The sequence below is a fragment of the Argentina anserina genome, chromosome 2, assembly GCF_933775445.1.
Source record: "Argentina anserina chromosome 2, drPotAnse1.1, whole genome shotgun sequence".
NCBI classification, from domain to species: Eukaryota; Viridiplantae; Streptophyta; class Magnoliopsida; order Rosales; family Rosaceae; genus Argentina; species Argentina anserina.
Window position 1 is genome coordinate 26,511,152 of NC_065873.1, and position 25,772 is coordinate 26,536,923.

The 25,772-nt window shown below is 39.8% G+C and overlaps 5 protein-coding genes across 9 annotated transcripts; 4 read left to right on the forward strand and 1 right to left on the reverse strand.

The window, feature by feature from the left end:
• The first annotated feature begins 1,203 nt into the window (after positions 1 to 1,203).
• Positions 1,204 to 4,098, forward strand: LOC126785245 (probable WRKY transcription factor 7). Of its 2 annotated transcripts, XM_050510872.1 has the most exons (4): positions 1,204 to 1,324; positions 2,650 to 3,327; positions 3,424 to 3,549; positions 3,754 to 4,098. In XM_050510872.1, the coding sequence occupies exons 2-4, from the start codon at positions 2,663 to 2,665 to the stop codon at positions 3,914 to 3,916; spliced, it is 954 nt and encodes a 317-aa protein (XP_050366829.1). In that variant the 5' UTR covers positions 1,204 to 1,324; positions 2,650 to 2,662; the 3' UTR covers positions 3,917 to 4,098. The 2 variants fall into 2 exon arrangements, with proteins under 2 accessions (XP_050366829.1, XP_050366828.1); XM_050510871.1 differs by lacking the exon at positions 1,204 to 1,324 and having other exon boundaries at positions 2,491 to 3,327.
• A 2,102-nt stretch (positions 4,099 to 6,200) lies between these two features.
• Positions 6,201 to 7,769, forward strand: LOC126785243 (uncharacterized protein At4g06744-like). Its single transcript, XM_050510869.1, has one exon. The coding sequence runs from the start codon at positions 6,345 to 6,347 to the stop codon at positions 7,614 to 7,616; it is 1,272 nt and encodes a 423-aa protein (XP_050366826.1). The 5' UTR covers positions 6,201 to 6,344; the 3' UTR covers positions 7,617 to 7,769.
• Positions 7,770 to 10,982: 3,213 nt separating this feature from the next.
• LOC126785235 (probable inactive receptor kinase At5g67200) lies at positions 10,983 to 13,769 on the forward strand. Its single transcript, XM_050510857.1, has 2 exons — positions 10,983 to 12,419; positions 12,956 to 13,769. The coding sequence occupies exons 1-2, from the start codon at positions 11,039 to 11,041 to the stop codon at positions 13,564 to 13,566; spliced, it is 1,992 nt and encodes a 663-aa protein (XP_050366814.1). The 5' UTR covers positions 10,983 to 11,038; the 3' UTR covers positions 13,567 to 13,769.
• A 1,059-nt stretch (positions 13,770 to 14,828) lies between these two features.
• LOC126785255 (uncharacterized) lies at positions 14,829 to 16,550 on the forward strand. The gene is made up of 2 exons (XM_050510883.1): positions 14,829 to 15,037; positions 15,768 to 16,550. Exons 1-2 carry the CDS (start codon positions 14,867 to 14,869, stop codon positions 16,131 to 16,133), a joined length of 537 nt encoding a protein of 178 aa, XP_050366840.1. The 5' UTR covers positions 14,829 to 14,866; the 3' UTR covers positions 16,134 to 16,550.
• A 10-nt stretch (positions 16,551 to 16,560) lies between these two features.
• Positions 16,561 to 24,814, reverse strand: LOC126785229 (kinesin-like protein KIN-4A). Of its 4 annotated transcripts, XR_007671035.1 has the most exons (26): positions 24,531 to 24,814; positions 23,557 to 23,703; positions 23,321 to 23,470; positions 22,895 to 23,148; positions 22,526 to 22,710; positions 22,314 to 22,438; positions 22,104 to 22,140; positions 21,915 to 22,006; positions 21,679 to 21,789; positions 21,446 to 21,559; positions 21,255 to 21,348; positions 20,973 to 21,091; positions 20,783 to 20,881; positions 20,592 to 20,702; positions 20,377 to 20,493; positions 20,212 to 20,292; positions 19,969 to 20,040; positions 19,412 to 19,505; positions 19,125 to 19,165; positions 18,939 to 19,036; positions 18,758 to 18,856; positions 18,407 to 18,628; positions 18,159 to 18,321; positions 17,616 to 17,786; positions 17,213 to 17,526; positions 16,561 to 17,080 (listed from the first exon to the last, which is right to left on the reverse strand). XR_007671035.1 is itself a non-coding variant. In XM_050510851.1 (25 exons), the coding sequence occupies exons 1-25, from the start codon at positions 24,645 to 24,647 to the stop codon at positions 17,311 to 17,313; spliced, it is 3,123 nt and encodes a 1,040-aa protein (XP_050366808.1). In that variant the 5' UTR covers positions 24,648 to 24,814; the 3' UTR covers positions 16,561 to 17,310. The 4 variants fall into 4 exon arrangements, 3 of the variants coding, with proteins under 3 accessions (XP_050366808.1, XP_050366807.1, XP_050366806.1); XM_050510851.1 differs by having other exon boundaries at positions 16,561 to 17,526; positions 20,973 to 21,085; XM_050510850.1 differs by having other exon boundaries at positions 16,561 to 17,526; positions 20,973 to 21,088.
• Positions 24,815 to 25,772: the final 958 nt, after the last annotated feature.

Sequence of the window (25,772 nt, forward strand, 5' to 3'; positions counted from 1 at the left end):
TCTTCATGAGTTGGGATCAGTCTGAAAACGGGCTCCGGCATTTAATCCTTATACACAAACAAATGGGCTATACAGTTGAAAGGGCTTACGGGTCTCCTTCCCATTCTTCTCATTGCCTCACCCAAAAATATTTCAGCTGCATAATCTACACATTGATTGTATATATCTTTTAGGGGTGGGCATAAAAAATAGAAATCCCGATCCCGTCTCAATCTCATCCCGTTTCATAATAGTGGGATGAGACGTGGAACGAATAATTTATATCTCACTTCATTCCGTCCCGTCTCGTCTCACCTTTAATAAAAACTTAAAAATTCTTATATATTTGTATCAAAATGAAACTAATTTATGTTTTTAATAACTCCAAAATTATATCAACTGAAATAATAATGGTAAATTATAATATTTTGAACATAATATGCATTTTTTTGTTAAATTTTCATTATTGAATGTTACTTTGTTAATGAAAAATAAAAATATAGGTTTTTATTTAACTTCATAGGAATGTGAGATTTGTCCCGTCCCGATCTCGTCTCGTCCTAACCGGGATTAATCCCGAGTGTGATGCATTCTTAAAAACCCTCGTCCCGATCCCGTCCCGATTCAAAAGAGTGGGATGAGACGTGAGATGAGCCATGTCCCGTGTCCACCCCTAATATCTTTTGTCAACGAATACTGTTAAATCTGAGTGAAACCAAAAACGAAATCCATACCAATCAAGCTCCAAGTCATTTGTGTTAAATCTTTAAATTTTAAAAAAAAAAATCCCTAATCCACGCTCTGATTAAGTTAATTATCAAGAAAACGACACTGTTCAAATTTATCCTTTATCCAAGGTCAGGAAAATGTCTAGAAAGTGGAACATTTATTACTGATATCTGTTTCTCCTATCAATTTGATAGAATCTACTTGAGGAAGCTGAAGAAGAAGCTTCACTGAAAAAACTACCATGGCTCAAATAGGAATATTTGACCTCGTTATAGATTTCATGGAAATTTCTCTTTACAAGAAAAGAATCATTTTCAGATTTCATACCTAATTACTGACTATGGTTGACTACCTTGGCATATGCTTTCCATTTCAATCCACGCGTTGAGTATCCACTCAGCTTCTTATAAATTGACTTATATTCCCTGCAATATGCTTCGTCATGTTGTCTTCGATCTCATTATCCTTTTTTGCACTCCATGCAAATGCAATTTAGTTCATTCTAGCTGGAGTTCTTAGAAGAAGAACATTCAATCTGATCGTTCTTCGGGGCAGAGGCTCGTGATTCGTTTCAAACGCGAAAACAATAAAAGTTAGCATACTTGGCTACAAACAGGTGACTATGTGTTTTTGTTTTATTCTTTCTTATTTGGAAAATAGATGTAATTGTTCTTCGATAATATTTCTTTCTCCTGCGAAGTGAAATTTTTTGATCTTATTAAATTGATCAACTAGGTGGTGGTATGGTTTATGATAACTTAGTTTGAACGACTCCTTGGATTCTATACGTACGTGTATGATTACAGATTACTTGTGAGGCCTGCATAATTAGTCCAGTTTCAATGTGTGAATGATGTCAAATGGTTTCTGTAAAGTTCATAACCTAAAGCTTTGGATGAGAATAATAGAGAGTTGTACATGATTGTAGAAAGCAGTCATCGAAGTCATAGTTGCTTTGAGTAACAACTTGGTGCTTGTATGGGTTCTAACGACTAAAGAACCGCCCAAAGTAAAACCATAATGAAAAGATTGTAGTGGATCCCTTGGCTACGCTATGCATCATGAATTAAAGCTCCGATTCCATACTTTAATATACATATTAACTTTGGCTTGAGAGATGTCCTTAATTTTGTTCATATTTAAGAGTTCATATTTGGTTTTGTCCAATGTATTTGAATGATTAATCATGCAAGCTTCTCCCAGCTTTCTTCAAACGCTATGCATCTGAACTTTAGTTGTCTTTTCATGAAAATCGAGCTTTCGCTATACTCCTCTCTCAAGTATGCTTAACTCGACATGAACTGGCTCGACAAAGATTTCAAACAAATCAAGCGGGGTATTGACAATGGTGCATTATCTCATGTGATCGATCGAGTTGGCGAGCCAGGGTTTTTGACGTAGCTGATGTTGTTGCGTGGTGTCTGGTTGGTCTTTCTCTCTTGTCCCACCACCGTCTTCTTTTCCGTCTTTCTGTTTTTCCATTGGGCCAAACCCTAACCCTACCACCCTACCCCCCCCCCCATGACTTTTGCATTAAAAGCTGTAAAAGGTCAACTCTCTCTGCCTCTCTGTCTCCAATTAAACCCTCTCCCCTCCCTTTCTCACTTTCTCTCTCTGTTCTGGTCAGCCATCTAACGGCTAATCTCCCCCTTTTGACATCATCCCCACACTTATTTTCACGGTCTCCGAGCAGTTCAATGTTCCCAGCCGGATTCCTCCACGTGGAAAACCCTCATTGGCTTCATCCTTTGACCGCAGAAGACAAGAACAGAGTGATAGCTAGATAGCCCAAATATATGCCTTCCGAAATTTGACTCGAATCCCCTGTTTCCTTTTTCTTTTTCTTCTCCACGAAGACTTATATATATTCTGTCTGTAAATTTTGTACTAGTTGTGATTCTTCTCCATGGCTGTGGAGCTCATGATGGGTTTGGTTGACAGCTTTGCAGCCAAGATGGAAGAGAATGACGTCAAGGAAGCAGCCTCCGCCGGGATTCAGAGCGTTGAGAAATTCATAAGGTTGATGTCTTCTTCTTCTTCTTCAACCTCTGAAAGTGCTGCCATAGAATACAGAGCAGTTGCGGACATGGCCGTCAATAAGTTCAGGAAGGTCATTTCTTTGTTGGATAGAGGAAGAACAGGTCACGCTCGTTTTCGAAGAGGTCCGGTGACTGCTACTAGTACAGCTACTACGGCTACTCCACCGGAATCACCCCAAGTTCTGACGAGAGAAACAGGGCGGCCTTCATTTCAGTCTCCAGATGCTCTATATATGAAGACAGAGCAATCCCAATCCTCATCTGCGTTCAAGGTTTACTATCCCAAACCAGTTCTATGGTTACCGCCTCTTCCAAAGAGTGGTACTAGCTTCAATTTCTCGGCCTCGCCGGGCGTTTCTGGTTCGAGTTCGTTTATGTCCGGCGACGGCGAGACTACTACTCTGCAGCACTCCATGTCTTCCGGGTTTCAATTGACGAACATGTCCAATATGTCAGTGTCGTCTGCTGGTAAGCCTCCTCTTCCTTCCTCGTCATTAAAGAGGAAGTGTCATTCTGTGGATGATTCCGCAGCTCTGAAGTGTGGCTCGTCTTCTTCAAGATGCCACTGTTCCAAGAAAAGGTTTGTCTTTTCACACCAACTCTGTATACTCTTCATGTCGGATTTGATTGAAATTATGAAATGGCGGTTTAAACTTGTATTATTTGGATTAAACAGGAAATCAAGAGTGAAAAGAGTGACAAGGATCCCTGCAATTAGTACGAAAATGGCTGATATCCCAGCCGATGAGTATTCATGGCGAAAGTACGGCCAAAAACCAATCAAGGGTTCCCCTCATCCAAGGTACCAATTTGCATTATGGTTCATTCTTATCCATTTTGGTTGAGTAACCAAAACCTCCTGTAGTTTTAATAATCCGGAACACTATTTATCCATTAATACATGCTGTGATGAACACTAGCTAGCTAGGTCATCTTGTTCTAGTGATACTTGAGGGATTGATGGCCAAACCTAAATGTGTGGTTTGGGTTGTGTGACAATTTTCAGAGGGTACTACAAGTGCAGTAGCCAGAGAGGGTGTCCTGCAAGAAAACACGTAGAGAGAGCTGTAGACGATCAGAGCATGCTGATCGTGACCTACGAAGGCGATCACAATCACTCCCAAGCTGTCACGGAGGCAATGGCAGCCATCGTCCTCGAATCGTCCTAGGCAACTCATCGAGCGGCCAAAACGGCCCCAACCACAATTCTTCCTCTTTATTAAAGTTCTAATTAAGCTTGGCCGGGGGCAACATAATAGTCAGCTCTCACAGTCTCCAAGAGGATTAGTGGGTTCATATTTTCATTTTTTTTTCCTTGATGGGTTTATTCTTATTCTTTTGATGATGATCTAGAGCCTCTGTTTAGAGATGGAAATGATATATATATATATATATAGGATTAGAGATTAGAGAAGATGATGGATTTGGTCCAAGGTCAATGAATCAAATGCTATGCCCCTATTATACTTGTTTAGTACTTTAGTACGTATATCATTGTGGAGTTTGCTGACTAAGGCCACTCGATCTTGCTTGCTTCTTAGTTGTTCTAATTCCCACTCCACTTTTGGTTCACTGCTAGATCTATTGAAAATTGTGAGGGTTGACAATTTCAGGACTTATTCTAGTAATGATCAATACGTACGTATGGAACTATGGATGAGGAATATAAGGAATTATAGACTTTTAGGACATTGGTATTGTCAAGTATACCTCAAATTGTGGATTCTATATCATGGTGTTCTCTATCATAAACTATGTCATGATCGTGAATACTTCATCCGTCAACATTATAATTTGGCTAAATTTTAAGAACGGTACGCTAAATTTTAAGAACGGTACACGACTTTTGACCTACTAATAATTAATGTTACTTTATTTTTAAAACTATCATATAAGTACATAAACTACATAATTCGATATACTTTTGATACATATTGTTATTCACTCGGTCAGTTGATATGGTTACCGATATACTTTCAGGGGTACGTTGGTTTTCTCAATAGTGATGAAGAATGGAAATTTACTCTTACTCGTTTTACATTGTTTTTCTCTCACTTATTTGTCTGCATAATGGAAAGCTTTCTCAAAATTATGTTGTAAGTGTAATCGATGAGTATATATAAATAGTGATTATTATGGAGAGAGAGAAGTAAATCTTTTATAAGCGCTAGGACGACTAGGTGAATGGTTTAGCGTATTAATCCTTGATGAGACTAAGGTGCATCCTTAGACTGTTATGTCTTCTTGTTGTGTCCTGGTGGCAATGGCGGCAGCGTTGGTGACTATTGGAAGCTGACGATGCTACCTTAGAAACGATGTGCCTAGTTCTTGTCTATGACTATGAGTAGGCTAAGGTTGTGTTTGGCTTAGATTATGGGATTAAATTCTCAAATAATCTAACCAAGGTGTTTTGTGTATTAACTTATTTATTAAGTTCACGAACTTCAATGCAATTTTTAGTCAAATTATGAAAATTTCAAATAAAACTTTAAAAAACTGATGCTGATTAAATATGCAAACGCAGATTTTTCCAATCACACGTCTGTACTAAATTGGGCCTAAGTTGGTTTTAAAATGAGCTGATTGTCATAAACCTATGCTCAACAGTTGTTGACTTATCATGGTGTATAACATTAAAAATTAAAAATTCTTCTACACGACATGCAAATTGATACAGATGGTTTGGATCGTGTTAACTGGCTCCCATCCCAATTCCAATACTATCTCGTTCCTGCTCATGCTGGACCTTGCAAACAAATCCATTTTGGTTTCATTTGATAACAAGCTGGGCCACAAGCCCAAATTCCCAGGCTAATTGACAAAGATATCAAGCATAAAGATCCAACTCATCATAGGAAATCAGTGGGAATCTTTGCTATATATAGCTACTTTTCTTTACTAGTGAATGGCCATTTGTTTAGTAGCTCCAATTTCTTAAAATTTTCTTTATTCCTGGTAAGATGAGGAAAACGAGAAGTAGACAATATTGGGATTTTTCATTACTAGTTGGAACACGCATAGATATCACATTAGGATTCTCATTTCATATACAATGAACTTTTTAATCCCATGCAAGGAATTCTATATATTTCATTTATTCCTCTTTTGGTGGAATTCGTTTTTGATGAAGAAGTGAAATATGTTAAGAGTTCGATCAACCATGAACTTTGTTAGAGTGACCAAAGCCTGACGCGAGTTGGATGCATTGGTCCGCCGCACAAGGAAATGGTTGTCGGTGGGTAATTACAAAATCAATGGATTTACAGAGCAGCTCCGCCTCCTTATATATCAAAAATAAGGCAAATTCTCTTTAGGTTTAGATTTTGGTGTCTCTATAGAAAAATTTAACATAGAAATTTGATATTTATAGAAGAAGAATATGTGAGGTCCACTATATAATAACAAAGTCTCAAAGTAGTTCTGCGTTAGTGCTTCCATGGGCTGATGGGCACCCAAGAGATATGCTAATTTATCTATCTGTATTGAAAAGCTGTTCATGATTCTGGCTGCATAAAACCCTTTCTGTATGAACCACCTCTAGCCTCTTGCATTTCTCTTATTTGTTGTATTTTGCAATATATAGTTTTTCATTAAAGAATGAGAAGAAGCACTTTGTTGTTTTCAACCTTCTTCTTCTTCCTCCTAACATGCCTCATTGCAAACTCTGCAACACACAACATCACCAGAAGAAGTAGCAGAGACAAAACCCACAGAAAGAAGTGCCCCATAACCAGTAGTCCACTTCAGTGTTCATTAAAACCACCACCACCATTCCCAGATTTACCACAAAAAGTGCTCTCATTTGCAGACCAAAGGCTTCAAGTGGTATACCCAGTTATCCAAAACTTCAAGTCCATCATCACTTCAGATCCTCTCAACATCACTCAAACTTGGGTAGGCTCAGATATATGCACATACAAAGGCTTCTACTGTGACAATCCTCCATACAACTTATCTGCAATCGCGTTAGCCTCCATCGACTTCAATGGCTTTCATCTCGGTGCTTCTTCCCTTGACGGGTTTCTTGATCAGCTCCCTGATATTGCTCTGTTCCATGCAAACTCCAACAACTTCTCCGGCACCATTTCCTCCAAAATAGCCAGCCTCCCTTATCTCTATGAGCTTGACATAAGCAACAACTTCTTCTCCGGTCCATTCCCTACCGCAGTTCTTGGCATGGACGGCTTATCTTTCCTGGACCTAAGGTTCAATTTCTTCACCGGTTCGGTTCCACCACAGATTTTCACTCAGGACCTTGATGCTCTCTTCCTCAACAACAACAACTTCATACAGAGCCTTCCTGATAATCTAGGCAGCTCACATATCATCCTCCTCACTTTGGCAAATAACAACTTCAATGGCCCTATACCAAGCAGCATTGCAAAAGCTTTGTCATCTCTCACTGAAGTTCTGCTTCTCAATAACCAGCTAACAGGTTGTTTGCCTTATGAGCTTGGTTTACTAGAGGAGGCCATAGTGCTTGATGCAAGTAACAATCAGTTAACTGGTCCTTTACCGTTCTCTTTGGCTTGTCTAGACAAAGTTGAGCAGCTAAGTTTTGCAGGAAACTTATTATTTGGCCTGGTGCCGGAGGTGATCTGTGATCAGCTGCTGAATTTGGCAAACTTCTCACTCGCCGATAATTACTTCATCCATGTTGGCCCAATATGTTACAGTTTGATTCGGAGAGGGGTGCTTGATGTTACTAACAACTGCATTCCTGGTTTTCCATTTCAAAGATCGATTGAAGAATGTGCAGATTTCTTCTCGCATGCCAGGTTCTGTCCCAATATGGGGTCATATACCTACATTCCCTGCAGTAAGTTTCCTTTTACTTATTTTGTTCGTCAAGTGGATCCTACACCTTGAATTTTTCATACATGTTGCTCAGTCATTCTTTCACTCACCTCTGTAATTAAGTAAACAAGCATGCATGTTATATTTCATGAATCATGAGTCAAAATATGGTGTACTGTGAATTAACAACTGAAAATAAAGAATTGATAAGAACCCATTTAACTCCTTGGACGATCTATACCGCAACTCTACATTTCAGTTCTCTGAATTTTTGATCTTGAACTCTCACAATGCTAGTATAGTGGGAATAAATTAATTAAAAAGAGCTATATAAAGGTTCTTTTTTAAAAACCATGGTCCAAAGTTTCTAGATGAAATGACAGAACAGAATCCTTTCCTCTGTTGGAATCCCAGAACGTTCAAGAGATAGCAGTAATGTCACTTTCTAGGGTGACCTTCTTTGCTGTCCAGAGGACCTGACCCAAGTGGTGTTAGGTAAGAAGTGTCCTTGCAACCATCAATAGAAAATTTTATGCAAGATATATAAATATGTAAAGCATTATAATTGGTCAGCTAAATTTCTTAGTATTTTTGGTACACAAGTAGCTTAGTTTGATAATGGAGAGCTTAATAGTGCAAAGTGGAAGCCAAATTCTGTAGTTGAAGTGGACTAAAATGGTGGAGCATTGGCCAGTCAACCAATACAAGTGAATTGTTTGATTTGCTTGTGGAAATAAGTAGTTATCTGTACCGATAACAAGTTGGAGGTTGATATATCTGGATCATGATCCTTCTATCCCACTTTCTTTGCTTATTTTTTAGGTTTAAATTCTACGTAATTAAGCAATGAGACTCATGTAGTCATGTTGATGTATATTCGAACAAATTAAACATTGGAACTGGGAATCTCCTTTGCGATCAGGTCAGTGTGATGGTAAGGGCACTCAGACATGGTGGGTTATCTCACTCGGAAAATAAAATAAAAATGGGATATTGATGGGAACATTCTACCCTGCAAAAACTGGATATTATGACATAAATTCAGTGTATCAATAAGTTCATACATTGGATGTAGATTGGCAATTGAAATTCAAAATAAATTGATCTAGATCGTTTAGGTCTATCATAGCACGCAGTAAAAGAAAGAAAAAACATATGTAGTACGTCATTCAAAGAAAAAGCAAGGCCTAGAGTTTGAGCAAAGAGACTGCCGGTGGCGGAGCCTTCTTCTCTTCATCACGTATGGTATCTGTGTCGACGTGAATCACGGAGTAATTAGTGTTAGATTAGGCTATATATTTGTTCAATCTGTGTATGAATTCATTAAAAGCAACAAGCAATATAATTCTTCTTAGTATCAGAGCACGAAGAAATTGCTCTGTTTTTTCTGAGATTTTTTCCCTCTTTTTTTTCTCCGGCAGCAAGCCGGCCGACCAGGTCCTTCTCTTCCAGGTCTATCATAGCACGCAGTAAAAGAAAGAAAAAAGCATATGTAGTACGTCATTCAAAGAAAAAGCAAAGCCTAGAGTTTGAGCAAAGAGACTGCCGGTGGCGGAGCCTTCTTCTCTTCATCACGTATGGTACATGTAAGCCCTCCTCGCCGAGAGTGATCTTAGAATGAGGCAAACACTGCAGTCTTCTTATTTCAAGGGCGTGCCTTACAGTGAATGCGTGTCGTGGTGAGGACTGTTGCGGTGAAGGATCGATGTTGTAGTGATAATTGGGTTCAACACTTAACCTGATTAAGGATATTGAGTTGAGGCATGCATGGCTGTAGGAAATCCAAGCGGAACAGTTTCCCTATTTCATTTTTTCGTGTCTCACCTGGTTTTCTAGTGGTGAACGAGGCGGTAGAGATGCAGGGCTGCCAAAATCTAGTACATGAGTTGGGAACTTCTATAAGAGAAGATACGTATTTTATTCGTGCCACAATCGCATGTTTTTGATAGTTGAGGAAAATTTGTATATGAATTTGCCTTAGGAGACGGGATTTTCCGTGTCTGTAATAGATAAGCTTAGCGAGCTGAATGAGTTATAAGTGGCTGCGATGTTTATACAAGAGAATGATTGTTTACCCTCCATCTCTTTTTTGGGTACAAAAAGTAAAAAAAAATGGTGGGTCTATCACTCCGAGTCCGAAGAGCCGATACAGTACATGCCTTTTTTAGGAGATGTTTTTCACATGCAGATGATCGAACTAGTGACCTCCTATTACTAGGAGTATCACATCAGTAATCGCCCAACATACAGATACATGCATTACCACTACACCAAACCCCTTGGGTTTACCCTCCGTCTCTTTGATACATAGTAAACTTAGTTTCCAACTTAATTTAGTTGATATTCTTATTACATAATGATAGAGCCGGACATAAATAATTTTTTTTTAAATGGAAAGAAAAAAGGCTATCTATGTTGGCTATCATTGTGTAATAAGAATATATAGATAACCATTAACCAGTCTTTTTAAGTAATTAAGTCTAACTAATATCTCTGTTACTACTTATTGTCAGGCCCAAAGTTTTTAGTCATTAAAAGTTTGGACTTTGTTACACAAATCCACCTTCAAACTTTTCAAGGCCCCATTGTCACTTCTCTATTCGTGCTCACTCCACTTCCATAGTTCCATCTTTCTTTTGCATTTTGTCAGCAAATTTAAATAGACCATCTTTCAAATGCTCAAGCCGTCAAGCGTGCTGATTGCTGAATAGATAACGGTTCTGGGTTCCAGCGATTAAAGGAACAGATAGAATTTCAGCTATAGGAATTCGAAGCACATCTACAACAACACACTGTATTTTAGAGAGATTTTCCAATGAGAAAAGTAGATGAATCACAAAGGTCCATGTGTTTTGTGCTCTAAAATTTTCGGAATATATCCAAACTATCGTAGAATTATTGAAGCAAACTCAAAGTTCATGGGGAAGAGATAGAACTATCCACCAGTCCTATCTTACATTCCAACACGAACTGTAGAATCACATGGCAAGTGACAAGGGTGTAGGCAATAGGGTCTCTTCCTGCATAAACAAGAACCTTATCGTTCCTCCCAGTATTTTGAGAGCTTGAACTTTATTAGAACCAGGTCTAGAGAGTTGTGTCTTTAGTTAATTAAGTATCATAACCCCCCTCATTGTGGACATTAAACATTGTTTGTTACAGCCTTCTTGTCAGACGCTACATAACTTGGTTGGTCTGTTATGCACCAAAACTCAAACTTAGTTATGTTCTTCGGCCCCAGATTACCCAAATCACACTCCAAATCGAATTGATCTTTCACGATTTTACCCTAAACCCCTTTGTCCTTGGGATTTTACTTTCACGTGATACTGAGACTGAGCTCTGTCTACTTCGACAGCTCCTCCTCTCTGTTCTGATCGTCCTCCTCGCTTTTGTCTCTTGTCACGTACTGCTCGCTTTGCTTCCCCCATCTCCCTTCTCTCCCAAAACCTCATTCAATGGCCAACTAGCTACATACCCAGTTCGGTTTCACAATGCTCCACAAATGGAAACTACCCTCACTTCCTCTGTTTCTACTACTGGCCTCTGTTTCTTGCTCTACTCCAGCTCCAGCAAACTCATCCGACGCTGCTGCCCTTCTTGATTTCAAAGCCAAAGCGGACTTGAACAATGCCCTTATCTTCTATTCCAACAAGACTCTCCATTTCTGCCGATTGGTTGGGATCGAATGCGCCAAAGCCAGGGTGGTCCGGTTAGTCATCCAAGACTTGGATCTCGGCGGCGTCTTCGCTCCGGACACTCTCACCCGCCTCGACCAGCTCCGAGTTCTCAGCCTTCAGAATCTCTCACTCACCGGACCGGTCCCCGATCTTTCCGGACTCATCAACCTCAAAACCCTCTTCCTCGACCACAACGCATTCTCCGGTTCACTTCCTCATTCCTTCTCTTCTCTCCACAGGCTTCGAACCCTTGATCTCTCCTACAACTACCTCACCGGTTCGCTCCCCAAATGGCTGGCCGGTCTGAACCGGCTCTACTATCTCCGCCTTGAGTGGAACCACTTCAACGGCTCCATCCCGCCGCTGAACCAATCCTCCCTCCAAACCTTCAATGTCTCCGCCAACAACCTCACCGGCGTTGTTCCCGTCACTCCGACTCTCCTCCGATTTGGACCGTCGTCTTTCTACCGGAACCCCGGCCTCTGCGGCGAGATCATCCGAATAGAATGCCGGCCGAATGCTCCGTTTTTTCGTCCGGCCGCACCGTCGACAGTGCCTGAAGCTCCGTCGCCGGCTCGACCTCTCGGGCTGAGAGCCGGTGAGGGAGTTGAGCTTGCTCAGCCGTGTCACAAGAAGCACAAGAGAACCGCCGTCATCGTCGGATTCTCCTCCGGCGTGTTCGTCCTCATCTGCTCGCTCCTCTGCTTCGTCCTCGCCGTCAAGAAAAGCAGGAATAACAAGCAAGTCAAAAAGGCTGACTTGACCGCGGATGACGTGGCGGCGCTGCATGCGGCGGAGGCGGTGCATATGGAGCAGGAGGAGCTGGAGCAGAAGGTGAAGAGAGTCCAGGGGATTCAAGTGGTGAAGAGCGGGAGCTTGTTATTCTGTGCGGGCGAGGCGCAGGTGTACTCGCTGGACCAGCTAATGAGGGCGTCGGCGGAGCTACTGGGTAGAGGGATGCTGGGGTCCACCTACAAGGCAGTGCTGGACAATCGTCTGATCGTTTGCGTTAAACGGCTGGATGCGAGTGTGCTGGAGGGGACGGGTAGGGATGTGTTTGAGAGGCACTTGGAATCAGTGGGTGGGCTCCGGCACCCGAACTTGGTTCCGCTCCGGGCTTATTTTCAGGCCAAGGAAGAGAGGCTGCTCATCTATGATTACCAGCCCAATGGCAGCCTCTTCTCTCTCCTTCATGGTAATGATTCTCTTTCTTCATCTCCTTCTCCTTCATGTTTTGGTCTGCTTCCATTTTTGGTTTTGACTCGGTGGGTCGACTCAGTTTGACTGTTTTTGTGAATGAACTATAAGGACTGCCAATGAGAGAGTGACATGTAAGGCGGTAGGGTAAATTATTGGGAGATGATGATGGGGAGAGTCTTAGATTTTCTCCACCAACATTGAGAATCTTGCTTTTTGTTTAAGACTAGGTTGGGAATAGACATGATGATAGATTATTCTTAGAATCATGTGTTTATAGTCCTTAATCACTTCTTATATTTGACTCACATGGTTTGTATTACTTGCTCAAGTGCTCAACCCTATATTTTCCAACCCTAGAGGACCCTAATTAGAATAATTCCATACTACCATGGTAGCCGCTGTCCCTGATGAAATAAGCAAAGCTTTAGTGATTTTGGTTGTTTCTAGATTACAAATTGCACTAGTGTTTAAATAGCAACCAAGTGTGACGTACATATACGTTGCTTATGAGCTGTTTGAAAACTAATGCAGGTTCGAAATCAACAAGGGCAAAGCCTCTGCACTGGACATCATGCTTGAAAATAGCAGAGGACGTAGCGCAAGGCCTCTCCTACATCCACCAAGCGTGGAGGCTTGTCCACGGCAACCTCAAGTCCTCCAACGTCCTACTTGGCTCTGACTTTGAGGCATGTGTCACCGACTACTGCCTCTCTGTTCTTGTTACTAATCCTCCACAATGGGAGGAGGAGAATCCTGATTCTGCTGCATGCAAAGCCCCTGAGATTCGTCATTCAAATTACACGCCAACGCCCAAGTCTGATGTGTATGCATATGGTATTTTGCTGGTGGAGCTTCTCACAGGCAGGCCTCCGTCGCAGCACTTAGTTTCAGTTCCCCCGAATGAGATGATGGAGTGGGTGAGGTCGGTGAGGGAAGAAGCAGATCACGATGGTGGTGGTGCTCATTCGGAAGAGAGTAGGAACAAAATGGAAATGCTGCTCGAGGTAGCCATAACTTGTCGATCAGCTTCGCCGGAGCAGAGACCAACAATGTGGCAGGTGTTGAAGATGCTACAGGAGATCAAAGAGACTCTGGCCGCCCATGAAACTGAGAGCGAGTTAATGGGATCATGTCCTGGCTAGCTAAGCGAGTCACTGTCTGGAACAAACTAGGAGTAGTAGTATTTTGATAGAAATGAATGAAACAAATAGTTAGCTAGGTGGAAAACATGATGCAATATTAATTGCTGCTTCTTCTGCCACGACATTAATTTTGTGCTCTGTTTATTTTACCCAATCATGTGTGGTAAATACGCACGAGTATTTGTTGGCCATTTACTTTGATGAATGCGATTGTTCTTGCTGTAGCTACTCAAAGAACTTTGATTTTGGTTGGTGCATCGGGTATGGTCAGTTTTTGGAATGTTGGTGATGCTGTATTATTACTATCGCCCAGCTCACACCAATAATAATGTGACAATGATGTTGGAACATGCAACCTCTACTCTATTGGTTTCTACAATTAATCATGGATTCCCATTTGATCTCCTTAAGAGCATCTCCAACACATTATAAATTTTGGATAAAAATTGCCAAATTTTCACTTCAACAGCTTCTCCATCCCATTTTCTAAAATAGAGAGAGATGAAAAATAAGAGATGATTCTCCATATTTACAGGATTTGGCAAAAAATTTGCATAACCAAATATTAAATGCTAAATTTTCTCCAACAATTCAAACTTAGATTACAACCAATCAAAAATATGGATAATTTATTATAAGCTAACAATATAAGAATATATAATACTTTATGGTAATAATTAATGATAAAATTGAATATTTTTCTGATTGTAATAAATGAGAAATCTGCAAAATAAGAAAACTGTTAAAGTTTGAGCATGAAAATTTTGGAGATTTTGAAATTTGCTCTTCTACTTTAAAGAAAATATGGAGAAACTCTAATTTGTTAACATCAAGGAGGTTAAGTATTGATCACTCTCAAAATGTTGAAATAAGCCAGCATTGCCAACTATTTAACTATAATAGATGAAAAAAAAAGATGAAGTAAATTATTTGTTTCAAACCAGAAGCAACCTAGCAAATGCACCAACATAAACACACAATTCTGCGTTTGTCCACAGAGCAGAAATTGTTTACGTTGAAACATTCATATTTCAATCTGAACTGAGAGCAAAAGCCAATGATGAATATAACACACAAAACTGACTGCAAATTTTTGTAAGCTATTGGCCCAAAATTCGTCTGTATTGGGCCAAAGAAGGAACAGAGGCCCAAGATATAAACAGGCCGGAAAGTGAACAGTTCCGATATCTAGAATTTGCCAGAACCGTCTGGTTTTGCTTTATCAAAATCAAAAGTTTATTAAGAGCTGGGAGAGACTCTACTCCTGAAAGGAATCCGAAATCGGCGTACAAATGCCAGCATGGAGCGTACGGACACAGAGATGATGGAGACGGAGATGGAGGTCGACACCGCCTCCACTGGGCCGCCGGCGCAGATGTCTTTCACCGGCGAAAGTGACGTCGTCAGGGACTTGCTCACATTGGCTCGCCAGCTCGTCGGTGAAGGCAAGCCTACTCAGGCCCTCCAAGCGGTAATTTCTTCATGATCATCATTTCTTTGAAGTCCAATTTGTGTGCATAGAAATTTAATTTGTTTGAAGCTTCGGTCCTTTTAGGTTGAAGTTTCTGGAAGCTCAAATCATTGCCACGCTATTTGTTTTTGTCCGACACGTTTGTTGTTAGGGTTTGTGAACTAGTTTCGTTGAGCAGCTATCTGTTTTTGAAGTGGGAGTGACTAGGTTGAGCATATGACACTGTTTTTTGTTTCATGGTTTCCCCTTTCCTGTTTATAATGGTAGAGATGAATTAGTTGTTTTGTCTTCCGTCTTTAATAGAGAGTGATATGAATTATGTCTGAATGCGTTGAAGAAAATGGTGTCGTAGTCTTTATTTGGAGAAAAAGGGTGTGTTAGGTAGGCTGCTGGAAAATGGAGTCCATTTGAAGGGGAAATTGGCAAGGACAATACAACTGAAGTCTCATTAATTATTTACAGTATAAATTCATAACCAAACCTCTCTTTAGTATAATCTGGTGATGTAGTGAAATGTAGTGTTATCTGTTGCATTTCATCTGAACTTAATAGGTTTTGATTTAGTGAAGTGAAGGTTTGGGTGGTTGTGAACTGTGGTATCTCATTGTATGTGCAAGTATGGATAGCTGCTTCGGAGAAACAACGTAATTTGTGTTGTAACTTTGTTGGAAATTTTAGAATGAAGAGAAATGTGGCTTTCAATTTCATGCTAATGTTGTATTTGGAAAAGGTTGTTATGGCAGCGAGGACCAGAGGTGGGGATGCAGCTGTTGTTCAGTCCTTGCAACGAGCTCGTGAGCTATACAGATGTAGGTTGCAAGAAACCACTGCTGTCGATCAGTTAGCCTCTTTGTTTGCCGAGTGTGCAATCGCTGAAGCTCAGCCTTCAAAACCCGAATCATCCGCAGATAACATGAGTGGCCCATCGGCTGCACCAGATGCTCAAGGAACTTCTATACTGGCTGAAACTGGCAGGATGCAGATTGTGCTGGATGCGTTTTCAGATGGGAGCAGCTTCATTTGCTTACAGTGTGGAGGTCTTGTTAGCAATCATCGGAAAGACGAGCACTATGCATATTGGTGTTGCCAAATTTGATGTCAACATACCTGAGACCATATACTTGTGCAATGCTCCCTCTCAGTCCTTATGATTGTGTAACCTGCTTCAACTTCTGTTCGGCTCTGGTGATTAGTGGTTCCCAGATTCTCAAACGGTCATACCCAGCAAGTACAACATTCAAGTTAGGATATTGAGAACTGGTATTGGCTCGTTTCGGAGTAAAATTTACAAAATGTATTGTGCCGTTAGTCTAGAATCTTGTCAATCACATTTTTCTTGAGATTTGAACAATATTGGGCAGATTGTTGTTGTAAACGGGTGTGTTTATTTAGATGGGTCACATGAGAATGGTGAAATTAGAAGGAAAAGCCCCTTTATATTGGTGATGAAATTTGATTTTGAAGTAATGGATACTTTTCTTTGCTCAGATATCTTGTACAACCCTATACAGCAAAAAGTTGAGTCTGATAAATGACAGTATCCCCAACTTTGATTCAATACTTTCCTCTGCTTTTTACAGTAATACAAACAAATCTCTTACACAAGAAGAAACAAAATATAAGTAAATCTACAAGGAATCCCTTTAGCTCACTGTTCTGCTCATACACAAGAACATTTTGTCAGCTTAGGCCAAAGGTTATAATTACATATTACATTTAACAAAGAACAAAAAATAGAGAGAGCCTTTTATACATATTTCTGTAACTTGGTTGGAGTTTTTTCTCTTGTTGTTTTGTTATTAAAAGGTATGGCTATCACTTCTGACAACATAATTCCTCCTTTCACCAGTATAACACCACTTGCAGTCTTGCGCCACTGCCTTTGGTGTGTTCTTCTAACTACTACACAAAGTACAACCGCCAACATCAACACAGCTTTACAAGATGCTCCGAGTTCAGTTACCATCGCAAAATTTTCAACAACAAACCTGCATACTTTCCAAAACGACAGTAGCAAGGATCCCAATAGCTACTTGTAGCACACTGCATTGTTTACCAAAATTCATTTGGGTTAATCACCATACTAACTCTTTCAAGCCACAACACTTCTCTTTGTATGACCATCAATTTTAAGCAGCTATCAGTCTCGGCCATCCAAACAAGTGTGTTAATTACCTGCAATGCATTCTTTAATCCCCCAGCCATGCTCTAGGGGTGCCATGTGCTCAAAGATAAGACATGAGCAAAAAGAAAAGGCTGGTGACAGTATAACTTCAAATCCTCCCATTTGACAGTGCTTGTACACGAGGCTTTGACCTTATAATTGTTTCATCACTGTGCCTAATCCATTCTGACAGTCTCCAAGGCTTCTGCCATTTCCATTTGAATTGTACTAGCCACTGGTGATGGCTCCTCTTCCATCTCCATAGCTTTCCAGACTGTCCTATGATAGCCAACTTTTTCGTTGGCAAATGTCTGATGGGTACCATCTGCACAAATAACAAATCCTTCTTTGTTAGCTGGAAATTTAAATGAAAAGAGGGGTCAAATTCTGTAATTAAAATGAGCTGGAACTGACCTTTCGTGTCTGATCTACGAAAGCTGCGGATTCTCTCACTGGGCCATTAGCAATGCCTGCTGTAAACTTTAGCTGTTTTTGTGCAGGCACAGAGATTGGGGATAAGGAACCATTCATGTCATCAGCAAAGTGTTTCACTACATTGTGTGAGATCCCGTGATCATAGCCAGCCTAAGAGTTATAAGATATCAAAAAAATCATTCAGATATTTGAGCCAAAGCCAAGAAACAGATGATAATATCTGCTGCTTTAGCTGCTATAAAACCTATAGAAAGGACCCGGCAAGAGCACCCTCTATTTCCCAATATAAATCTCTTTTGTTAGTGACCTGCAACTTTAGAGCTTCAAAATTGCTCAAGCTCTTCAAAAGTTTCTCTTAAAATCTAAAACAAACCATTACTTCACTTCCTGTCAAAGCTATTCCATAGGAGAGGTTTAAATTCCCAAACTTATTTCTTCCAAAGGTCTGGTAGTAAGAGGAATAGGGGCTATTATAAATTCTAAGCATTAGAAGAAATAGTAGTCTAAGTCTAATATTCTTACCGATGGTGGTGTTGCCAATGCAGCTGCATCATCTTGCTCTCTAAATTCTAGTTCCTTCTCAACTTCCTTTCTTCGTGCCTCACTCTGCCGCAACAAGCCTACAAGTTCTTTGAGATGCTCCTTCATTTCCTTGATTTCCAGGTCCTTCTCCCAACACTGACACCTATCAAACATATGAAATAATACTTTGAATTTTATGAGTGAAAATCAAATTTTGCAGATTAATTACTACGGGGATCTATTAATACCTTGCATCAGCAACAGAATCGAACATATATTGAAGCAAGTTTTTGGCGTCTGCCATTGAGCGCAATTGGTTCCAACGTCCACGATTAGTGAAAGCACGCTCTCGCTCTTCTGCCTCTGAAAGTTGTGATGCCATTGCTACAAGTGAATTTGATGATATGCCAAGCATGTTCTCAAGTGAAGAAATTCTGGCCATTCTTGCATTCGGTGACATGGAGGAAACTCTGAGAAAACAAATACAGTAGTAAACCACCTGATTTAACATCTACCTTTCAACTATTCAAGCCAACTCTCAATCCAATTTACTATGAAAGGGAAGGCAGAAGTACTTATTAAGTGTAGGAAAAATATACCTGGCAAAGCCATTCTTTCCTCTTGGAGGACTAAGGCCCTTGGAAGCAAAGTCATCTACTTGCTTCAGCATAGCCAACTCTTCTGCCAATGCAGCTCGTCTGGATAGTACAGCTTAAATAAGAAACCTCCAATAATATCTCAACTAGATGCAGTATGAAATAAACATGAATTTATACATACACTTGACTTTGTTTCTCATATTCATGACGAACTTCATGCACATGCACCATGACTTCCAGCTCATGATCTAGCCACCGTTGCAGGGATTTTTCATTGTTCTAGTGATAAAAGTTGAACTATAAGGATTTGAAATCCAAAGGGACAAACACAAAGCATATGAGAAGAAGATGACGAAAAGATGAATACCTGTCCGTGTGTCCCATTGGACCCATTTCCATTGGCAACAACTGGTAAAAGTTTGCACAGTTCAAAAGCTAATTAGATGAAAGTTGAAAACTGGCAAGGCAACGTGTAAGCACCCTATGTCTTCTATAAAGATGATAGGTCTTCCCATATGAGATGATGTTAGAAATTCAGTGGTTTCACTTGTTCTTCTAAAGTCATTCCTCTATACCCTCACATATGAGAGAATCAAAGCATAAATTGATAGGAAATGGGTATGCAGGACTGCAGCTCTGAAACATTATATATACCTGAGTTGTCACGAGCAGAAGATTTACGAGCTTCAAGCAATTCTTTAAGCCTCTTGGTAGCCATTGCAGCCTCTTCAGTCTTTCTTTGAAGCACCTGAAAGAGAGGAATGCACTCAATAGTTAACTGCCATGTTGCTTTGATGCTAGTAGAGTTTGTCGATTTCTCTGTTTGCCCAGACCTACACTATTACTCTCCTTATATATACCACCCCATGAGGTTTCAATTTTATGGTATTATGATATATCAAGTTGCAAAAATAAACTCCACAGAGACAACTCCAGGAATGTAGTACTATGGGCAATGGGGCGTGTAGCTTGAAATACCATATAAAATACTCATTCTTTCTTTCGAAAAAGAAGCACATATAATGTTATGAAAGCAACAGGAACATATTTTCCCATATCACCATTTGACTGATTTGAGCATACCAAGGGTAATCAACAAAATATCAGAATCAGAGATTTATAATTAGAAACTTCTATTGCTTGACATACTTGGCATTGATACTTTCAAGTTTGAACTCAGACAATTAAAATAATCAGCAACTGAGACATACCATTTTTTGGCGCTGATTTAAAGCCTGCAGCTTATGCCTTTCGTATTCATTTTTCCTGCCCTCTTTCCGTAACTATTATTCCAAATTGTAATTAAAGAAGGCAGTACATTAATACAGGGAATACTGACAAAACAATAAAAATATTTAAAATGAAGAGCCATTAGACTAAATATTTTCATCTGTAAGGTGCCATGAGATTTATGTAAGAGTTTCAGATTTTCTGAACTGACTTAAAGTAACTACCTGCAGCAATTCCTTCTCTCGAGAGGCTTTCCATTGCCGGAATTGTTCTGCTTCTTGTTTTATCCTTTGTTGCAATTGAACCTAGGAGTTTAGAAACGTATAAGTTCTACCAAGTGAAATATTAGGAGTAATAATACAGTGTATGGACTATGAATTACTCTAAACCTTCTGTGCCTTTATAGACTGAATTTCATCTTGAAGCCTCTTTGCTGCGTCATCACTTTTCTGTTTTTGCTTCAAAAGTTGAACCTGACTCTCTTGTTTCTTTTTTAGATCCAGAATCTGGTATATTGACATTGTAAAGATGAAACATTTCTGAATACAAGGAAATCTCTTGCTTAGTCAAATACAAAAGCTATTTAGCTAAAAAAATTGGTCACCTGTGCCTCAAGTGCCTTTAACTTTTGGGAATGAACATCTTGCAGTTTCTGTGCTTGTCCATCACTTGCAGCAAGATTTTCAACTTCACCCAACAAGTGGTCTCTCTCTTTCTGAAATATGAAACTAGCTAATTAAATGACTGAACATGTGAATAACCACTTCTCTCGGATGAAAACTGGTTCTAGTTCACCTGCACAGCTTTTTTCTCATCTTCAAGTTCCATTATTTTCTTTCCAAAGTGCTGCTTAAGTGCCACTGTGTCGGACCCTTCAAAAGATTTCATCTCCGACTGCACAAACGACAAACCAAATATTAAGCATGATACACAAGAAAACCCTCTTTATGCGGAACATAGATTAACAGCATACACTACTACACACCTCTTTCTGCTGAAGACGTTTATTCAGTTCATGCAACTCTTTGTCCATTGTATTTTGCAGAAGGCTGTGCTCCCACTCTTTTGCTACCTCTTCATCAATTTCCCCAGAATCACCTACTTCTTCAAGTAAAGAAACAAAAGTTAAATGTGACAAAAACTGATTTGACAGGATTCTAAGTACTAACTGTGCACATCTCAAAAAATAACAAAATTTACATAGTTGCAGGAACACAATGTATTTGAAAAACAGATATGTTTCCACGACACTCTAAACCACAAATACCTGATATTGCTTCACCCATTGGATAGTCAGCTGATTCTATACTTTGCAAGCCCCTTTTAAGGCCATCAGTTTTCACAGAGCAGGGACTGGCTTCCTGCAAAATGAAGTTCAATATGTGTATATGTCCATGGACAAGCAGATTTAAAAGAAGCAAGATTAGAGAATAGTTTGATAGAGTAAGAAACACATACTTGAGCACCATTGTCAAATTGGTCTGCACCTATGCATTTATTTCGGTATTCATGAAGTTCTCTGCAGAGATCCTCATTAGCTGCTTCAAGCCAAGCAATTCTTTCCTTAAGAACCTAATAACCGATCGATTAGTTAATTAGAAAATATGCACATCTAACTTCTTTTTAAAATCATATCAACTCTAATCCTTGACGGAGTGCAGGACATTTAAAGAATTGACACAAGGGTATACCTGCATTTCTTCAGAGGAAGATCCTCCTCCACGAGCACAAAGCTCGGCTTGCAAATACTCTAATTGTTGGCGCATCTTCAGCATCTCATTCGACATGGGATCTCTATTGACCTAGTTCAATGAATCAGAAAAGGCTGCATAAGTGACACCTTAACAAAGGTAGAGAATTTGTGTCTACATTGGGAAGTAAAAAAGGAAAACACTACAAAGAAAACCATGAATGAGCAACAACTTACAATGGGTTTATTTTGAATATTTCGAGCGCGATTTGCATATTTTAAAGTGTTCAAGGTTTCCTCGGCATTAATATCAGCAGGACTGATGCAAGCTGTACGACAGTAGTTTTTTTAAAAAAAAATCATGTGTTGCCTATAGGAAAGGTATTAATTTTCTTAAAATGGAATAAGAGAAGTTAATAAAGTTACCTATCATAACAGTTCGGCTGTTACCACCAAGCGAGTCCTGCCAAAAGCATTGAGTAGTTTAAACTTAAAATTCTACTGTATAATACTAAGCACGTACAAGCAGGGAGGTCTGTAGGTATATGAACATTTTCCACTTGTTGTTTACATAAGTATATGAACAACTTAGCTTGTATAACAGAAGATTCAACTAGTATTGGAATAGAAAGGAACCTGCAAAAGCCGAGTAAGTTTGCTATCTCGATATGGAACATGAAGTCCTTCTTTTCGCTTCTTCTCATCACCAAGTGCACTGATAACATTCCCAAGTGCAAGAAGACCTTTGTTAATGTGAACTCCTGTTTAAGAATAAATAATTTTCTCAAATGTAGAACATAGATACACTGTAGATACGCAAAGTCACAGAAAAAGGAAGTGAATCCAACCTTCCTTAAACCGCATGCCATCTGAACCTGTCCTTTTGGCACGCTCAGACCCAGCAAGATCGACCAAATGCAACTTGGCACACAAATAATCTTCATTCATACCTTCATTGAGACCATTGCCAGAACTCGCAGGGTTGAGCTTACGCATTTGCTCTAATGTAATGGTGAAGATGGCATGTGAACGACTGTAAACATAAGTAGAGAGGGACCAAGTTATTAAACTTTCTGGCACTTAATTGATCTGTGAGGATAATAAAAACAAAACAAATTAAGAGTGCAAAAACCTACATTTCAACACTATATTCGATATATATTTACAATAAAAACTGAATCCAATGATTTTCAGATAGGACAAGGCACCAATTATACCTTGACTGATTGTTCATATTTGTACTCCCTGTAGCCCTGCTCAGTGATCCTTGTTCAAGGCATGTGGCCATTTGTTTAAGTGTACTAACACTTATTTCAGTGGATCCTGCCAATGTAATAACACCATTTGATGATTCTCGAATTTGTATTGGTGGTTTTCCAGGGATTGCTACTTTCGCGACATGCCCATTTGCACCTTCTGGTTTGCTCAGAAAGCTGGGATCCAGCAAGTCTTGTACTTCTTCTTTAAGAATCTTTGCAACAAAATAATCTACTTAAATCAGTATGAACCTCAAATGCATAATGAATAGTAGCTATACTATAAATCTTTTACTTAAACCAAAAAAAGTATAGGAACATCACAAATCATGAAAGACAACTTCTAAAACCAAAAACAGAAGTAAAGAATAATCCATCAATACAAACCTCAATAAAGGAAACATGCAACTGGAACTCCGTCTCATGCTTCAATGTTTCAATTTTGCTAAATAATACATTCATGACTTGAGGGATAATTCCAGTTTGCACACCATCTCGAAAACCAGTGCCCATGGTATACGTTTTCCCGGAACCAGTCTGCAAATAGAATGATTATGTTAGCTTCAAACTAACACTAGCCGCCGAAGGCATGCAATCAACTCGTCTTCGATGGTCTTAACTACCTGACCGTATGCAAGGACAGTAGCATTATATCCTTGAAACAAACCATCAACGAGCGAGACAATACACTCTTCAAACATTGCTGTTGATGGAGAACCAGTACTGCCGTAGACATGATCGAAAGTAAATGAATGTGTCCCAATTTGTACCTGCACCATTATCACAACCAACATGTGATCACATTAATCAAAAGTGTAGCAATGAGCATCTCTAGAACTCGTCACTTCGTCAGTGGTGGAGCCAGACTGGCCCCATAAGGTTTTCTGGGTCTTCAATACTCCTTCTAACAGTCCTCCTGCTCTTTATACAGCACTCTTTCACGTTTTTCTAATTCACCTACCACCTCCTCCTCCCCATTTCACAACTGAATTTTCACAACAACTCGCAACAATATTCAGAAGAATTCGTTCCAGTACAACTGGTTTCCTCTTGACTTAGAGCCACAAATTGGGCATTTGATGTGAGGAAAATAATTAAAAATAAAAATAAAACAGGTTTAGGATTGTAAAGATTTTAATTAAGCGTTCCATTAGACTAGATATGAACAAGAAGTTAACAAGAGAAGAAGTTTCTAATGTACTATCAGATTCATTCGAATTTTCTAGCTTCGTCACGAATTGTAATCAGAGATGAAATATTACTCTCTTTCTACATACGATTCCAGCATTTTGAGTAGAGACAAAAAAAAAAAAGTTCACCGGATTAAAGCTAAAAAATCTGATTTCTCAGGAATTCGGCTTTGGATCATAATGTGACCAACTCAAAACTTGGATCGAATATGAAATTCGGCAAAACTGAAGCATGCAATGCTCCTGTTGCGGAGACCATAACTGAATCTGGATCTTGCCGGAGATTTCGATTCCGCGCTACTGATTCCTCCGTCAGCAATCTCAGCGAGCTCTTCAACTAAATTACTAAAGTAAAAGGGCAAAAACAAGGAAATGCGGTGGATTAATTGACGGAGAGTGAGAGTTACCTGAGGCTTCCCAGGCACGACAGTAACGCAATCTTTACATCCCTGAATCTTCTCGTCTCCGACGAGGGGCCGGATGTGGACGGCGACTTTAACACTGCAGTCATCCCCGGCTTCCATTGCAATCAAAACACCAGACCGCAACAGAGGAAGGAATAAGAAGAATCGAACCAGATTAAGAAGCAGCAGAGAGACAATGAAGCCGGATCAAATCAAATCGCTCTCATTGTCTCACAATTCGGGTCAGGGGGAAAGTGAGAGGCCAGCTAAAAGAGAGTGAGAGAATGAAGAAGAAGCTGATTTGGTTTTTTCCAGACCAGTGTGTGTGATTATAGAAAGTAAAAATTGTGAGGAAAGAGGTGGAGAAGGGTAGTTGGGGAAATGCGCGCGTAACTGCACGGTGGCAGCCAACCCACTATGATTTTCCCTTGGCCTTCACTACACACCCGCCCCCAGACGGTTTTGCGTTCCTCCAAACTTTTATGACACTCTTTCCGGAATTGCCCCCCACTCCTTTTCGCAACGGTCTCTCGCTCCGTTGGACACTTGAGGTGGGGGCTGTGTCCCGGTTGCGAGTTGTCACCGTCGCCCTTGTTATGTCCGTGCTATTACGTCTTTGCCCTTGACGATGGACTTTTCTGTTTTCTGGTTGGTTTTGCGGTGTTACGGTACCGTTCGAGGTGGCGGGAATTTGGTGAGGAAAAGGGATGGGCGCATATCGCACCCCGCCACGTCACATGGACTCCGATGGAATTTAGTGACGAATTAATTTTCTTCATCGAAAATATTATGAGGCTAGTTATGTACTCTTCTGGTAAATCACAACGAAATTAGTCATCAATCTTACAGAAACAGACATACAACTAACAAATTTATTTCTTTATTTCGTACTTTTATAAGTTATAACGTACATGTAAATCAACGTCTGAAAAAATGCGTATAAATCTTCTCAAATTACGGTTCGTGATACAAATTTTATACCATTAAATGTGTTAATTGGATTGTCAAATTAAAAGTTACAAGATTCATTTACAATCATTACAATTACGGTCCTGAAAATTGCTGAAATATAATTTTCAACTATTTGTTGATAAGATAACTTAAACTTGCTCAAACAATGTGTACAAAAATGTACTGGTACCCGAATATTACAATGATACATTAATGTACAATGTGATGATTGGGAAGATATTCATGATATTTTTCCTAGGAGAAGACCTAGGGATGGAAGGGTATCAATGTATG

Bases quoted from the DNA above. Each gene is read 5' to 3' on its own strand.
- LOC126785245 (XM_050510871.1), top strand. From the start codon at position 2,615: ATGGCTGTGGAGCTCATGATGGGTTTGGTTGACAGCTTTGCAGCCAAG. The intron at 3,328-3,423 runs GTTTGTCTTTTC...TGGATTAAACAG, and splicing joins TGCCACTGTTCCAAGAAAAG to GAAATCAAGAGTGAAAAGAG. The intron at 3,550-3,753 runs GTACCAATTTGC...GACAATTTTCAG, and splicing joins AAGGGTTCCCCTCATCCAAG to AGGGTACTACAAGTGCAGTA.
- LOC126785243 (XM_050510869.1), top strand. From the start codon at position 6,345: ATGAGAAGAAGCACTTTGTTGTTTTCAACCTTCTTCTTCTTCCTCCTA.
- LOC126785235 (XM_050510857.1), top strand. From the start codon at position 11,039: ATGCTCCACAAATGGAAACTACCCTCACTTCCTCTGTTTCTACTACTG. The intron at 12,420-12,955 runs GTAATGATTCTC...AAACTAATGCAG, and splicing joins CCTCTTCTCTCTCCTTCATG to GTTCGAAATCAACAAGGGCA.
- LOC126785255 (XM_050510883.1), top strand. From the start codon at position 14,867: ATGGAGCGTACGGACACAGAGATGATGGAGACGGAGATGGAGGTCGAC. The intron at 15,038-15,767 runs GTAATTTCTTCA...TATTTGGAAAAG, and splicing joins CTACTCAGGCCCTCCAAGCG to GTTGTTATGGCAGCGAGGAC.
- LOC126785229 (XM_050510849.1), bottom strand. From the start codon at position 24,647: ATGGAAGCCGGGGATGACTGCAGTGTTAAAGTCGCCGTCCACATCCGG. The intron at 22,141-22,313 runs GTTCCTTTCTAT...TGCTTTTGGCAG, and splicing joins AACTTACTCGGCTTTTGCAG to GACTCGCTTGGTGGTAACAG. The intron at 21,092-21,254 runs GTATTTGTGGTT...CTTTACTTGAAG, and splicing joins AATGGGTGAAGCAATATCAG to AAGTAGGTGATTCTGGGGAA.